General features: G+C 42.6%; 1 protein-coding gene across 2 annotated transcripts in view; it reads right to left on the bottom strand.

Annotated features, from left to right (window-relative positions):
* Window positions 1-15,000, bottom strand: part of LOC306998170 (potassium/sodium hyperpolarization-activated cyclic nucleotide-gated channel 2) — a gene marked incomplete at its 5' end in the record, with an annotated part of 66,431 nt that overhangs the window by 14,026 nt on the left and 37,405 nt on the right. For both annotated transcript variants that reach the window (XM_079612033.1, XM_079612032.1), the window contains one exon: window positions 13,084-13,302. In XM_079612033.1, coding sequence (XP_079468159.1) covers window positions 13,084-13,302 — 219 coding nt within the window. The remainder of the gene's footprint in view (window positions 1-13,083; window positions 13,303-15,000) is intronic.

Here is a 15,000-nt window from a genome sequence, read left to right on the forward strand (position 1 = left end):
AAGGCTTTCCCGTGGTCTATTTTTAAGGCAATACTGTGGTCATTTGTGTAAGAGGGTTGGAGCTGCTTGTGTTTTAGAAAGCTTCATGTTCTCTTGAGTAACCTGAGTCGTGCGTATGATCTGTGTGCTATTTCTGTCTGTGTGAGGATGGTCCCCGTCCTGTCCCTGCAGAGGAACAGAAGCAGGCGGACAGCAGCAGTCACACACACTCAGTGCACCGCTGCAGATTTAGAGCGTGTCTAACAGAGAGCATGTTTATAAATGCACACACTGCACAGAGAGACACAACATCCGAGAGGAGAGGAGACGAGACGAGAGGAGACGAGAGGAGAGGAGAGGAGACGAGAGGAGAGGAGAGGAGAGGAGAGGAGAGGAGACGAGAGGAGAGGAGAGGAGACGAGAGGAGAGGAGAGGAGAGGAGAGGAGACGAGAGGAGAGGAGAGGAGAGGAGACGAGAGGAGAGGAGAGGAGACGAGACGAGAGGAGAGGAGAGGAGAGGAGACGAGAGGAGAGGAGAGGAGAGGAGAGGAGAGGAGACGAGAGGAGAGGAGAGGAGAGGAGAGGAGAGGAGACGAGAGGAGAGGAGACGAGAGGAGACGAGAGGAGAGGAGACGAGAGGAGAGGAGACGAGAGGAGAGGAGAGGAGAGGAGACGAGAGGAGAGGAGAGGAGACGAGAGGAGAGGAGACGAGAGGAGAGGAGACGAGAGGAGAGGAGACGAGAGGAGACGAGAGGAGAGGAGAGGAGAGGAGACGAGAGGAGAGGAGACGAGAGGAGACGAGACGAGAGGAGAGGAGAGGAGAGGAGAGGAGAGGAGAGGAGAGGAGACGAGAGGAGAGGAGAGGAGAGGAGACGAGAGGAGAGGAGAGGAGAGGAGACGAGAGGAGAGGAGAGGAGAGGAGACGAGAGGAGAGGAGAGGAGAGGAGACGAGAGGAGAGGAGAGGAGACGAGAGGAGAGGAGAGGAGAGGAGACGAGAGGAGAGGAGACGAGAGGAGAGGAGAGGAGAGGAGAGGAGACGAGAGGAGACGAGACGAGAGGAGAGGAGAGGAGAGGAGAGGAGACGAGAGGAGAGGAGAGGAGAGGAGAGGAGAGGAGACGAGACGAGAGGAGAGGAGAGGAGACGAGAGGAGAGGAGAGGAGAGGAGAGGAGACGAGAGGAGAGGAGAGGAGAGGAGACGAGAGGAGAGGAGAGGAGAGGAGAGGAGACGAGAGGAGAGGAGAGGAGACGAGAGGAGAGGAGAGGAGAGGAGAGGAGAGGAGACGAGACGAGACGAGACGAGAGGAGACGAGAGGAGAGGAGAGGAGAGGAGAGGAGAGGAGAGGAGAGGAGAGGAGAGGAGACGAGAGGAGAGGAGAGGAGACGAGAGGAGACGAGACGAGAGGAGAGGAGAGGAGACGAGAGGAGAGGAGAAGAGAGGAGACGAGAGGAGAAGAGAGTAGAGGAGACGAGAGGAGACGAGACGAGAGGAGAGGAGACGAGACGAGAGGAGAGGAGAAGAGAGGAGACAAGAGGAGAGGAGAAGAGAGGAGCGGAAACGAGAGGAGAAGAGAGGAGAAGAGAGTAGAGGAGAGGAGAGGAGAAGAGAGGAGACGAGAGGAGATGAGACGAGAGGAGAAGAGAGGAGAGGAGAGAAGAGGAGAGGAGAGGAGAGGAGAAGAGAGGAGAGGAGAGGAGAAGAGAGGAGACGAGAGGAGACGAGAGGAGAGGAGAGGAGAAGAGACGAGAGGAGATGAGACGAGAGGAGAAGAGAGGAGAGGAGAGGAGAAGAGAGGAGAGGAGAAGAGAGGAGACGAGAGGAGAAGAGAGGAGACGAGAGGAGAAGAGAGTAGAGGAGACGAGACGAGAGGAGAGGAGACGAGACGAGAGGAGAGGAGAAGAGAGGAGACAAGAGGAGAGGAGAAGAGAGGAGCGGAAACGAGAGGAGAAGAGAGGAGAAGAGAGTAGAGGAGAGGAGAGGAGAAGAGAGGAGACGAGAGGAGATGAGACGAGAGGAGAAGAGAGGAGAGGAGAGAAGAGGAGAGGAGAGGAGAGGAGAAGAGAGGAGAGGAGAAGAGAGGAGACGAGAGGAGACGAGAGGAGACGAGAGGAGAGGAGAAGAGACGAGAGGAGATGAGACGAGAGGAGAAGAGAGGAGAGGAGAGGAGAAGAGAGGAGAAGAGAGGAGACGAGAGGAGAAGAGAGGAGAGGAGAAGAGAGGAGACGAGAGGAGACGAGAGGAGAGGAGAGGAGAGGAGAGGAGAGGAGAAGAGACGAGAGGAGATGAGACGAGAGGAGACGAGAGGAGAAGAGAGGAGAGGAGAAGAGAGGAGAAGAGAGGAGACGAGAGGAGAGGAGAGGAGAGGAGAGGAGAGGAGACGAGAGGAGGCAAGAGGAGACGAGACGAGACGAGAGGAGACTAGAGGAGAGGAGACGAGAGGAGACGAGAGGAGAGGAAAGGAGAGGAAAGGAGACGAGAGGAGAGGAGAAGAGAGGAGAGGAGAGGAGAGGAGAGGAGAGGAGAGGAGAGGAGAGGAGAGGAGAGGAGAGGAGAGGAGAGGAGAGGAGACGAGAGGAGAAGAGAGGAGATGAGAGGAGGCAAGAGGAGAGGAGACGAAAGGAGAGGAGAAGAGAGGAGAGGAGACGAGACGAGAGGAGATGAGAGGAGAGGAGAAGAGAGGAGAGGAGAGGAGACGAGACAAGAGGAGACGAGACGAGAGGAGACTAGAGGAGAGGAGACGAGAGGAGACGAGAGGAGAGGAAAGGAGAGGAAAGGAGACGAGAGGAGAGGAGAGGAGACGAGACAAGAGGAGACTAGAGGAGAGGAGACGAGAGGAGAGGAAAGGAGACGAGAGGAGAGGAGACGAGAGGAGACGAGAGGAGAGGAGACGAGAGGAGTGGAGAGGAGACGAGAGGAGAGGAGACGAGAGGAGAGGAGACGAGAGGAGAGGAGTGGAGAGGAGAGGAGACGAGAGGAGACGAGAGGAGTGGAGTGGAGAGGAGAGGAGACGAGACGACAGGAGGAGATGAGAGAGCAAACGGGGTGATTCCCCACTAAACTAGGACACACGTTAATGCTTTATCACTGATGAATGTGTGTGTGTGTGTGTGTGTGTGTGTGTGTGTGTGTGTGTGTGTGTGTGTGTGTGTGTGTGTGTGTGTGTGTGTGTGTGTGTGTGTGTGTGTGTGTGTGTGTGTGTGTGTGTGTGTGTGTGTGTGTGTGTGTGTTTAACTTCAACTGTAAAAAAATTGGTGTAGGATCGCTATTAGAATCATAACAGCCGATAAAGCCGTGAAACCGATAATATTCACACTTCTCAAGAATGATGTTATACGGAACTAATGTAATATGGAATTCTGCTCTCAAATTTCAGACATTAAGACTTTTCTAACCATTTCTTTCTGTTAGATACACTATATTGTCAAAAGTATTGGGACACCCCTCATAAATCATTTAATTTAGGTGTTCTAATCACTTCCATGGCCACAGTTGTATAAAATCAAGCCCTACTGTAGACATGCAGACGCTTCTACAATCATCTGTGAAAGAATGGGGTTGTTGGGCTTGGCCCCAGTTCCAGTGAAAGAAACTCTTAATGCTTCAGCATACCAAGACATTTTGGACAATTTCATGCTCCCAACTTTGTGGGAACAGTTTGGGGATGGTCCCGTCCTGTCCCAACATGACTGCGCACCAGTGCACAAAACAAGGTAAATTAAGACATGGATGAGTGAGTTTGGTGTGGAGGAACTTGACTGGCCTGCACAGAGTCCTGACCTCAACCTGATAAAACACCTTTGGGATGAATTAGAGCGGAGACTGCGAGCCAGACCTTCTCGTCCAACATCAGTGCCTGACTGACCTAACAAATGCGAAGAATGGTCAAAAATTCCCATAAACACACTCCTAAACCTTGTGGAAAGCCTTCCCAGAAGAGTTGAAGCTGTTATGGCAGCAAAGGGTTAAACCATATTAAACCCTACGGAATATGAATGGGATGTCATTATAGTTCATGTGCATGTAAAGGCAGACGTCCCAAAACTTATACATTTACTTAACTACTGAATTGAGTTCATACTATAGACTTCTATTGCTTTACATTTATATTTGAAGCTAATTATAAATGACAACATTAAACGACTTACATTGCATTCAAGATGTACATTTTATCAGTTCAAAAGTTTGCAGTAAGTAAGATGTTTTTTTATTTTTTGTTTTAAAGAAATCAATTCAATTCAATGCATCACTCAACACTCAAACTGCCATTGGAGAAGCACTAATTAAATGTCTATTTCGGCCCCGAAACTGTTCAAAATAAGCAGGCGACCTTTCGCTGCATCCCTATATTAATAATAAATGGTTCTTGAAAATTCAGCTTTGATCACAGGAATAAATTACAATTTATAATATATTCACATAGAAAACAGTTATTTTAAATTTTTTATAATATTTCACAATATTACTGGTTTTACTGTATTTTTAATCAAATAAATGCAGCCTTGATGAGGATAGGAATCTTCTTTCAAAAACATTAACAAATTTTACCGAGCCCAAACACACATTCTCAACCTTAGTTTTTTAGGCCTAAATGGGCTAAGCGACAGTATTATAACACCGGCTCCATATTGATTCCTGACTAAAGATTTTCCAGTCTAGGTAAAAGCAAACAAAACCATGGCTCCTCAATTCCCACGTCTAAGATAAATGGAAACCAGAGAGCTGTGTGTGTGTGTGTGTGTGTGTGTGTGTGTGTGTGTGTGTGTGTGTGTGTGTGTGTGTGTGTGTGTGTGTGTGTGTGTGTGTGTGTGTCAACTCTCCATGTTGTGAAGTCCTGGTGTCCTTTTGCTGAAAGTAAAGATGAAGAAGTCTAATTTCAGGTTTGGATCAGAGATGTATTATTCACCACTCTGATTCTAGAATAAATCACCTCATTACAATACTAAGCACATTTCTACCTGCGGGAACAGTGAGCCGAGCCAAAGCCAGCCTGCACTCGAGCCACTCGACAGAGTCTGAACTCGCACAGAAAAGTCCATCACTGTTATTCAGCAAAACAAAGAGTAATTAAAGGGGTCATCGGATGCAAAATTCACTTTTAAATGGCGTTTGCATATAAATGTGTCTTTGCAGTGTGTGGACACGACCTCCATACAGTAAAAAAAATCCATTCACTCCTTGTTTTTTTATCCTCGAAAAGTCTAAACACTCAATAATCAGGACGTCATAATGCTCAAGCTCCGCCCACGACCACTGACGGACAGTCCAGTATTAGCATATTTCTGCCCTCAGCCTCATTAAAGAGATATGCACCAAAACAGGTCACTGTGAACAAAGCTGTTTTTGAGGAGATAAAAAGGGTGTTGTTTTACACAATCATTGAGGAATTTTAGCCAAACTTTACATGAACACCCTAAAGAATCATACCAACTTGGGCATCCGATGACCCCTTTAAGTTTTCAGGAACCAAAACCATCTTTTAGTATATGTTTTTAAGACCTCATTTCAGTCATATTGTGATAGCTATCTGTCATAAATATCTGTCAATAACCTATAAGACGTGTAATCAATTACCCTGTGTCAGTGATGGAGTACTTGAGTACTTGACTTGACTTGGACTCGCGGACTGATGACTCGGACTTGGACTCAGACTCAAGGATATATAAAATCGGACTTGAGCATTCACCAAATGAATGACGTTGTATGAAGTTTCTGACTAAATAGGTTATAAAAATTTGATATAAGATGTTACACTCTTCCTGTTTTGGGCTCCAAGACCGGCCGGGATCTCTTATTTCCCCTCACAGCCACACATAGCCTACGCTTCTCAGTCGGACACCGCTACCGCTCGCTCTCCTTGCTTGACAACACACTCACTGACGTCACTCACATAACACTGCATTCTGGCTCTTACTTTCACTAAGAGCGGGGATGATTTTGTTCAGGTTACGTTTAGTAACATGTAGTAACGTTTATTTGTTTACTTTATAACGTTACTTACTTACCTTAACCTTCCTAACGTTAATCGTTTTTGCGTGTTGTAATTGTAGTAATGTAATATAGGCTACTGTTAATGTTACCCAACAAGCATTAACTACTTGTCAACATCGCACATTGTAGTAACATTAAGCTGGATGGATTGATATTGAATACAATACTACATTTTTCAAAACTGCAAAATTTAAAAGCAAAAACAATCTGCTAAACATACTTGCCACATTCGGTAGTCGATTACCTTGTATAGATGTTTATATTGTATATATATTTAGGTTACACTTTATTTTAAGGTGTTATTGTTACAGTGTAATTATATATTTAAGTACAGTGTAATATGAATTAACTACATGTACTTACTATAGGGTTAGGGTAGGATTAGGGTTTGGTTGAGGGTTAGTTGCTTGTAATTATGCATAATTTACTGTTATTACTACGGTAAGAACATGTAACAAAGACAGCAGCTTTATACCCAAGTGAAAAATCCCTTATGAACCTGATGTCTTTGTTCAGTTTCATCCTGAAGGCCAGAGATCCTCGGGGAGAACAAAACTGATGAAGTACAGCATTAATTAAAGAGTCTCAATGTTTATCCACCCGTATGCATGGACGTCAGTCTTTGGGGAGAGACAGACGGAGACTCTGGTGTATTATGAGATGTACTGAAAGAATCACAGATATTAGGAGGTTCTGCACGGAGGAGACAAATGATTCCAGAAGGTTAGAGCAACAAAGAGAAGGAGAGAGAGAGAAAGAGAAGACAGAGATCTGGTGATATTTGTCATGCCTGTTTCCTCAGGCTGTTCTGAGCATCAGCGGGCGGTAAGGAAAGCTCAGTGAAACCCGAGAGAGAGAGAGAGAGAGAGAGAGAGAGAGAGAGAGAGAGAGAGAGAGAGAGAGAGAGAGAGAGAGACGCACAATCAAACAACACAATGAATGACAACAGCACAAGAGGCATTAGGTCTAATTGAAATTCTTCTCTTGTTATTTCCTGAAAAATATTCCAGACCCCCTACGAGCACCAGAGCGGCTTCACTGCGGGATCTACAACCTGGAGTCGCATAACCAGACTTTTAATTATCACCAAACGTCTAATACACACACACACACACCAGCTTATTCTGGCTAAGAGCCAATCAGGTGGACAGGAACACAGCACCTGACTGACACACAGAGACAACAACCACAGTGTGTTTTGTTTTCGCCTGGCGTTTAGGGGTTTATCTGAAATAGCTTACATCACAAAAACAGCCCGGCGAGGAAAACACTCATTCAAGCTTTTACACATGAGTTTTGGTCTGTGACTATAGAAAACAAAGAAGAAATATGACTTTTTGGACTTTGTGATACACTATCCGTCTTGAGCATTATATGCTACTAAGTGCACAAAACTAATCATAAATCACAGTTTACTATCATTCAAATGTATGGGGTCGGTAAGATTCAATGTTGAAATAAGTCACTTATACCAACGCTGCTTTTATTTGATCAAAAAAAGAAAAAAAAGGGGAAATGTTATTAAAAATATCTATTTTCCACGTAATATATTTAAAAAAGTAATTTATTCCTGTGATCAAAGCTGAATTTTCAGCATCATTACTTTCAGTCTTCAGTGTCACATGATCCTTATTATGATGATTTGCTGCTCAAGAAACATTTCTGACTATTATCAATGTTGAAAAGTGTTTCATATTTTTCTTTCTTTGATGAATAGGAAGTTCAAAAGAACAGCGTTTATTTGAAATAGAGATCTTTTGTAACATTATAAATGACACTTTTAATCAATTTAATGTGCTCAAAAAACATTTGAATGGTAGTGTTAACTTAATATTCAACAACATTATTGATCTGACTGCACTGGCGCTGTTGTATGAATACTGAACTGAGCTGGACGATGACCATTGTTTCCAGAACTGCTTTATTAATTCAATTAACTAATTTAATAATTGATGATCTTTACAACTGAATCAACACTGAACTGACTTCAGATGAACAGCCGAAATGCATCATTTTCCTGTTATCTCTGTAAAGCTGCTTTGAAACAATCTGTACTGTATAAAGTGCTATATAAATAAAGGTGACTTGACTTGACTTGAGTGTAACTCTTCACAAATAAAAAGTGACAGATGAACATAAAGCATAACTGAAAGATCTTCGGAGATCTGTGGGTGAGCACAAAAAAGTCTTGTACCTCTGAAAATGCTTTTATGACACTTCTGCAACACAGGTGCATTGTATGTTTTCCTGTAGAAATAAAATAATGGTGATTCACGAGGCTTTGAGCAAAACTGGAACATAAATGGTAACCAATGCACGAACAGTTTTGCTCACATGTGACTTATTCACACATTTTTAACAGAACCAAGGAGAAAATGCAACACTGTAACGATTTAGTCCCATTTTGGAACAAGGCAAACACAGAAAATCTTCTTTAAAAGAGCTAAAGTTATATTATTAAATAAGTTAATATTATAAAATGTTCATAAGAAAGTGTAATCCTTGTAAAATATTTTCTATAAAATGATAGGCTGTGATTATCGACATGAGGTTTCTTTGTCTTATACAACATATTGAAAAACGTACGACTTAAAAATTAGTTAATAGTAGAAAACATCTCAAAGGTTCTTAATTGGCATTGATGGTTCCATGAAGAACCTTTATTATCTATGGAAACTTTCATTTCCACCAAAAAATATTTTTAGTGTTATTTAGTATTATTTTTTAAATGCTGTTCACTGAAAGGAACCAAAAATGGCATTGCTGCAAAAACCTTTTTTGAAGCTTTATTTTTCAGAGTGTATGATAAAAAAATGTGTATGGCTATTTTGTATTTTGAGACTACAAAATATATTTAAAAAAATATTATATATTTCTAAAAGTTAGAAAACATGAAGATAGTATCTAAGAAGACCTTCAGTGTCAGTTTTTCTGGGATGTGCACATCTAAAAACCACTGCAAAATAATATTCGCCAGCCAATCAGACTGGAGCATCTTCTTTTAAGAAAGATATTGCCATGTTGGTGTCTCCATTGCATCGAGAACAGAACAGCGTCTCTCTTCTACCTGTTCCAATCTGCCCGGCTCTGTCAATCTCTTTTAGTATCCACACCGCTTCCCAGCCTTCCAGATTTAGCACTCCGTCCGTCAACACACTTTTATAGCAGCGATAAAAATAAGCAATGCACACACACACACACACACACACACACACACACACACACACACACACACACACACACACACACACACACACACACACACACACACACACACACACACTGAGGTAGCTCAAATCTATGATGCAAACAGCAGCACTGTAACATACAGTATGTGACATATAAATATATGTGTCAGTCATATTTCCTCTTCGGGCACTGTTGAGTGTGTTATGCGTTTGCATGAAATTTCAAAGGACTGTCTGTGTCCAAAACACACCCGAGGTGAAGACTTAGACAATCAATGAAGAGAGAGAGAAGAGAACTAGCCCAGCGCTCGTTCATCAACCGCTGATCAATTCTCATAAGACGCTGAAGTCTGAACTTGAGGTGTCCTGAGGGACAACAGTCATTCATACACGTCATATCACAGCACCGCTTTGCATGACTGCATACATTTTTCCTGCTTGAAAGCGGATCTTTTGCTGTTTGATGAGTCAAGTCGTCTGCGATTGCATCTTTGTAATACATATGCTATTCAGGTCAGGTGCGCGTTTAAAGACAGTCTGAACATAATAAATGATCACCTTAAGATACAGCTCAGCCTAAAAATGAAAATCAGGCAGTTATCATCGCATATTCACTCTCATGCAACCTGCTGTTCTCCCTGTGGAAGACAACAAGAGTTACTTTAACATAAAGGGGGAGGGGGTTATTCAACAAAAATCTATGTTGCATAAACAACATCTGCAAAGTTACAACGCTCAAAGTTCAAAGTAAAGGAAGATATTATTTGTTTTTAAAGAAATTGCTTTTTGAGGACTACAACAAACGGCTGATAGGAACTACACGACATTCCTCCCGGGTTAGTGACATCACCAACCCTAAAATTTACATAAACCCCGCCCCCGGAACAGAATATGCTAATCAATGACTAGAAGATAACTACACATAAGCTACTTAAACTCATCAACTAATCATTCAGAAATGTCCTGTTGCTTCTACATGTTGTCACTTCTTCTTAAGTCTCTCCATCATTGTCTGACTCCGGTTTGAACATAAACATTGACATTTTGTTCATGTGTGTGTGAGGTAAAAGGACACAACCTCTTGAAGACCTTTAAATAATAGCCTATTACTCACACAAATATACTGTATAGCTTCTGAAAATGTATACACTTATATACACTGTTCAAAGGTTTTGGGGTCAGTAAGGTTTTTGGAAATTGTTGATCAAATAAATGCAGCATTGGTGAGTATAAGAGACTTAGTGTATATTTAGCAGCTCAAAGCAAAATGACACTACAATAAAACCGCAACATTGTTAGGTGAACTGTCCCTTTAAAACTGAAGAGGCACTTCAAGGGGAGAATTTTCCAAACTGAGAGCATCACAAAGCGCAGAGAAGCAAGTCACTCGTCCCTGACCCCTACAGGTCTATTCCCAACCCCCTATTTCTCTCTGTCTGTCTCTCTGTTTCCCTCCCTACCTCGTTCTCGTCATTTCATTACGGCACTTTCAAGGACAGAATCACAGTGCAGCACACACACCTACTCCACGAGGACATTGGCAGGACACTAATCTGCTGCCTCATCAATTTTAGCTCGTCCAGAGAGACACTGTAATATTGTGCGCACATACACGCACATAAATCGTATACGCAACGAGTCTCCGTCGTCTGTCCTCCACTTGAGGATACACGCCTCAAATTACTGGCTAAACAGATTGGGAAGCAATCCCTCTTTTTCAAAGCGACCAATCAGAGTGCTCCGTTGCCTCCACCAATCTTTCTGCATGGTAACAGAGCTGGTAAACGATTGGCCGAGCGGGAACACTGAAGCCATGCCAAGTCTAATCTACTGTTACAAACACGACGCACAGAAATATGACAGCCACAACCAAGTCAGCACTGCGGTAGGTAGTACATTAGCTGATGCTGTAGCTGCGGTCTCATCGGCTAATAGAGCCTGCAGTGAAAACAAACACACAGTCAGAAAGGCAACTATTTGTCGCATTAGCAGTCATTATCCAATCAACACAAGAGCATCTAAAGAGTTGCTGACTCAACGCAACAGTGACAAACAAACCGTAACAGCTCCACAAACATTAGCTGCGCAGGCAGATGGAACAATGGCGACTTTAATGAGTTTTAATGGATGAGGAGGAGTCGCATTATGAGGTCAAGGAATAGGCCTTGGCAACTAATTGAAAAATATTGAAATGATTAAATTGAAATGATTAAAAGTGAAGAAGAAAAAACTAAATAGAAATATTTTTAAAAGCGGACAACTGCTTTTTCAAGTTGTGCATTCATGCAAGCTTTTTAAGCAAGCCTTGCCCACACACAACCCCTTGGAGGAGAATACTTTGGCAAAGTATTTGGCTCTCGAGGTCAAAGCTAGCATAGCGTTTTTTTAACTGCATGAGTCTATAAGTTAAAGGTAGGGTAGGCAATTTCTGTTATACTGGTTGAAACTCTCTTCACATCCCAATAGCAATCAATAATAGAAGTGCTCTAAATATTAAAACATGTACATCTTCTGTGTAAGTCTCATTGCATTTGGTCCGATATCCTTCCTGCCTGTCAACCTATGTATTTCCATACCTCCGCGTACTTGCTCGCGCAGACATCACAGTTCATCAGCGTGATCCATGAGGCTATGCAGAGTTGTTGACAAAGTCACCGAGCGCCACAAACAAACATCAGCACCTTTTACAGTTCCTCCTGAACCAAAACAATGAGCTTATGCTGCGTCCACACACCATGTCTTAACCACAATTACGAGATGGCAATCCGTGACGCTCTACCCGGAGCTGTTCACGTATTCAGACTTGGGTTTATGTGTTTACATGTCAACACCATCAACGGTAAAATAAACCTGCAGCAGTCAGGTGGTACAGGTCAGCGCTCTTTAAGTTATGTTCATTATTATTGTAATGTTATGTGGTTTGAGACATAAGGTAATTTACCACTGTCTCTCGTGACGCTTTGCAGATTCTGCTGTCGCATTCATGTGTTTTAAAGGAGGTGTGGCTTTGTAGACGCTCTGAAGAGTGGGATCTTATGCTTTCAAAGCTAACATGCTAATGCTAACCTCTGCACAATTGCCAACCCTACCTTTAAATAGTAGTGAATTTAGACAGATGTTGCCACTCACATGCAAAAGCAAACACGTGACAAAGGAGTCTGTGGTATCAACATGCAATTGTATGACACTGGTGTCCCAATTCTGCCAACATACTCAAAAGGATGTATATTACCATTAAAAGCAAAGTATATAGTAAGTGGAAGTATGCAAATTGAAATGCAGTAAACTATGTAACCATTTTTGTTTGAAATTAACAAAATTTAAATAAACTAGTACATCATAAAACCATCATCCAACCCATGTTTTTGCCTTACCCCAAATCACAATGGTACGCATATAATAATTATTTATATTATTGTTGGGACGATTTCCTGGGAAACTGCATAATGCTTTCGTCATTCCTCCATGCATGTTTACAGCATATCCGTAAATAAAGGAAAGAAGGTCAAGCTACTACTATATGCAGTTGAAGTAGCTTGAAGCCGCAGCTGAACATCGAACCCGAAAAGAGTTTTGCAAGCAAAAGGGAAAGAGACAATATCCGTAATAAAACATGAATCAACATAGCATCACTTTTGCTGTGCATTTGACACAAAACAATGTTTAGTTCTCTAAACTAGTTACTGCTTTCGTCTATTTGCCTATAAATAGCCTTGCCAAGTTATAGTTTCCATCTGATATGAATAGCAACGTCTAATGTCAGCATTGGCTAATTTTTGTAGCGTTATTTAAAAACAACAATGTCAAAACAACAATGCATATAAGTTTTATGCTTAAACCGCTAGAAGGCTAAACGTCACCTGGTGTATAGCTTTATAGTCAATTGTTTCTACTTCATTGTTTAACACCTCATGCACAGTTGCTTTACCTTTTCCTGGTACTGGCGTCGTGAGGAGTCCAGCGATTGGATGAGGGCCGTGGCGTGTCCGATGAAGACGGCATAGCAGGTGGCACCAACAATCATGCTGAGCATCGTCAGCCAGATATCAGAGAGACTCTCCGGAGCTTGACGACCATAACCGATACACAACATGTGACTCATGGCTTTAAACACAGCAAACGAGTACAGCTCACTCCACGTGTCATTCTGCAGAGAGAGAAAGACAAACACAGAACATAAACAGCACGAAACTGCAGCTCACATCACCTATGCCAATCCGAAAGCACTATAACAGTAAAAAGCATCAGTATATATGACTTTTGCACTATAATACACTTTCATTCTATGGAAAACAGCAGCATCAACATTTTGCTTAATACCTATGTTCACCAAACAGAGTTTGATTACTTATATAGCAAAGTTACTTATAGTTAGTAGAATGTCTAAAGTTGACTATTGAAATAAAGTGCAATCCACGAGGCTGTATAAATAATGACAGAATTGTCATGCTTGGCTTCAAGCGTGGCTCAAATAATATTATTTATAGGCCTGGTTTTACAGAGAGGGCTTAGATTTAAGCCAGGATTAGGCCTTTGTTCAATTAGGACATTTAAGTAGCTTTTTTAAACATGCTTTAGAAAAAACATTACTTGTGTGCATCTTGAGACAAAAAAATGGCACTGATATATTTTAAACTTTGTCATTGCAAGTTGCTTTTAGTTAAGACAGCTCAAACATGCATTTAATTCTGGGACTTGATTAAGCCTTAGGCTTAAGTCTCTGAAACCGGGGCATAATGTTTTCTTTTCCACATTTGATGGATGCAAACCAAATTGAAAACAAATCTGGATTCAGTGGAAAAACGGCTTCATATTTGAATATGTCAGGTGGGAAAATTAATAATAGCACTGTAAATATATAACAATAAATCTTTCAAATAGTGGAACGGTACAATGCTGTCACATGAGTGGGCCATAGTGACGCTATGTTGCATGATTAATTAAGCGAGTACCATCCATTTATCCACCATCCACAGAGCTGTTAATGATGGAGAGTGGGGGAGTGCTGGGGGGTTTCCTTCTGAAGTCTACTATCATCTCCTCTATTTTGAGCATGTTCAGCTCCAGGTTGTTATGACTGCACCAGACAGCCAGCTGTTCAACCTCCTGTCTATATGTAGACTCGTAACCATTGTGCATGATTCTGATGAGTGTAGTGTCGTCCGCAAACTTCAGGAGCTTGACAGAAGGGACTTTGGCGATGCAGTCGTTCTTGTAGAGGGAGAGGAGCAGTGGGGAGAGCACGCACCCCTGGGGGACGCCAGTGCGGATTTTGTAGGTGTTAGATGTGAAGTTGCATCTCACTAGCTTTCGCCTATCTGTCAGAAAGCAGGTGATCCATTGACGGGTAGAGCTAGGAACAGAGAGCTGGGTTATTTTAGACCGCAGGAGTCATGTGATGGTGGTATTGAAAGTCAAACTGGATCCTCACATAAGTCCCTGGTTTGTCTTATCGAGCAAACAGGTCAGTGGATGATGCAGTCAACATGGGATTGCATTATATCCTGGAACATCTGCTGTAAAAGGTCCCTGTGATGTCCCTCAGGTAAGCCAATACCAGTCTCTCAAATGACTTCATAATCAGAGATGTTAGAGCAACAGTTCTGTAGTCATTAAGTCCTGCGATTTGTTTTGTTTTTCTTGGGATGGGGATGATGGTAGAGCATTTGAAGCAGGAAGGGACTTCGCACAACTCCAGTGATTTGGTAAAGATCTGTGAAAAAATGAGGGCCAGCTGGACAGCACAGGTTTTTAGACAGGCTGCTGAAACACCGGCCTGATGCTTTCCTTGTCTTTTGTTTCCTGAAGATCCGACACACATCCTATTCACAGACCCGATGTGCAT

This window comes from Phoxinus phoxinus (assembly GCF_949152265.1).
Source record: "Phoxinus phoxinus genome assembly, chromosome: 5".
NCBI classification, from domain to species: Eukaryota; Metazoa; Chordata; class Actinopteri; order Cypriniformes; family Leuciscidae; genus Phoxinus; species Phoxinus phoxinus.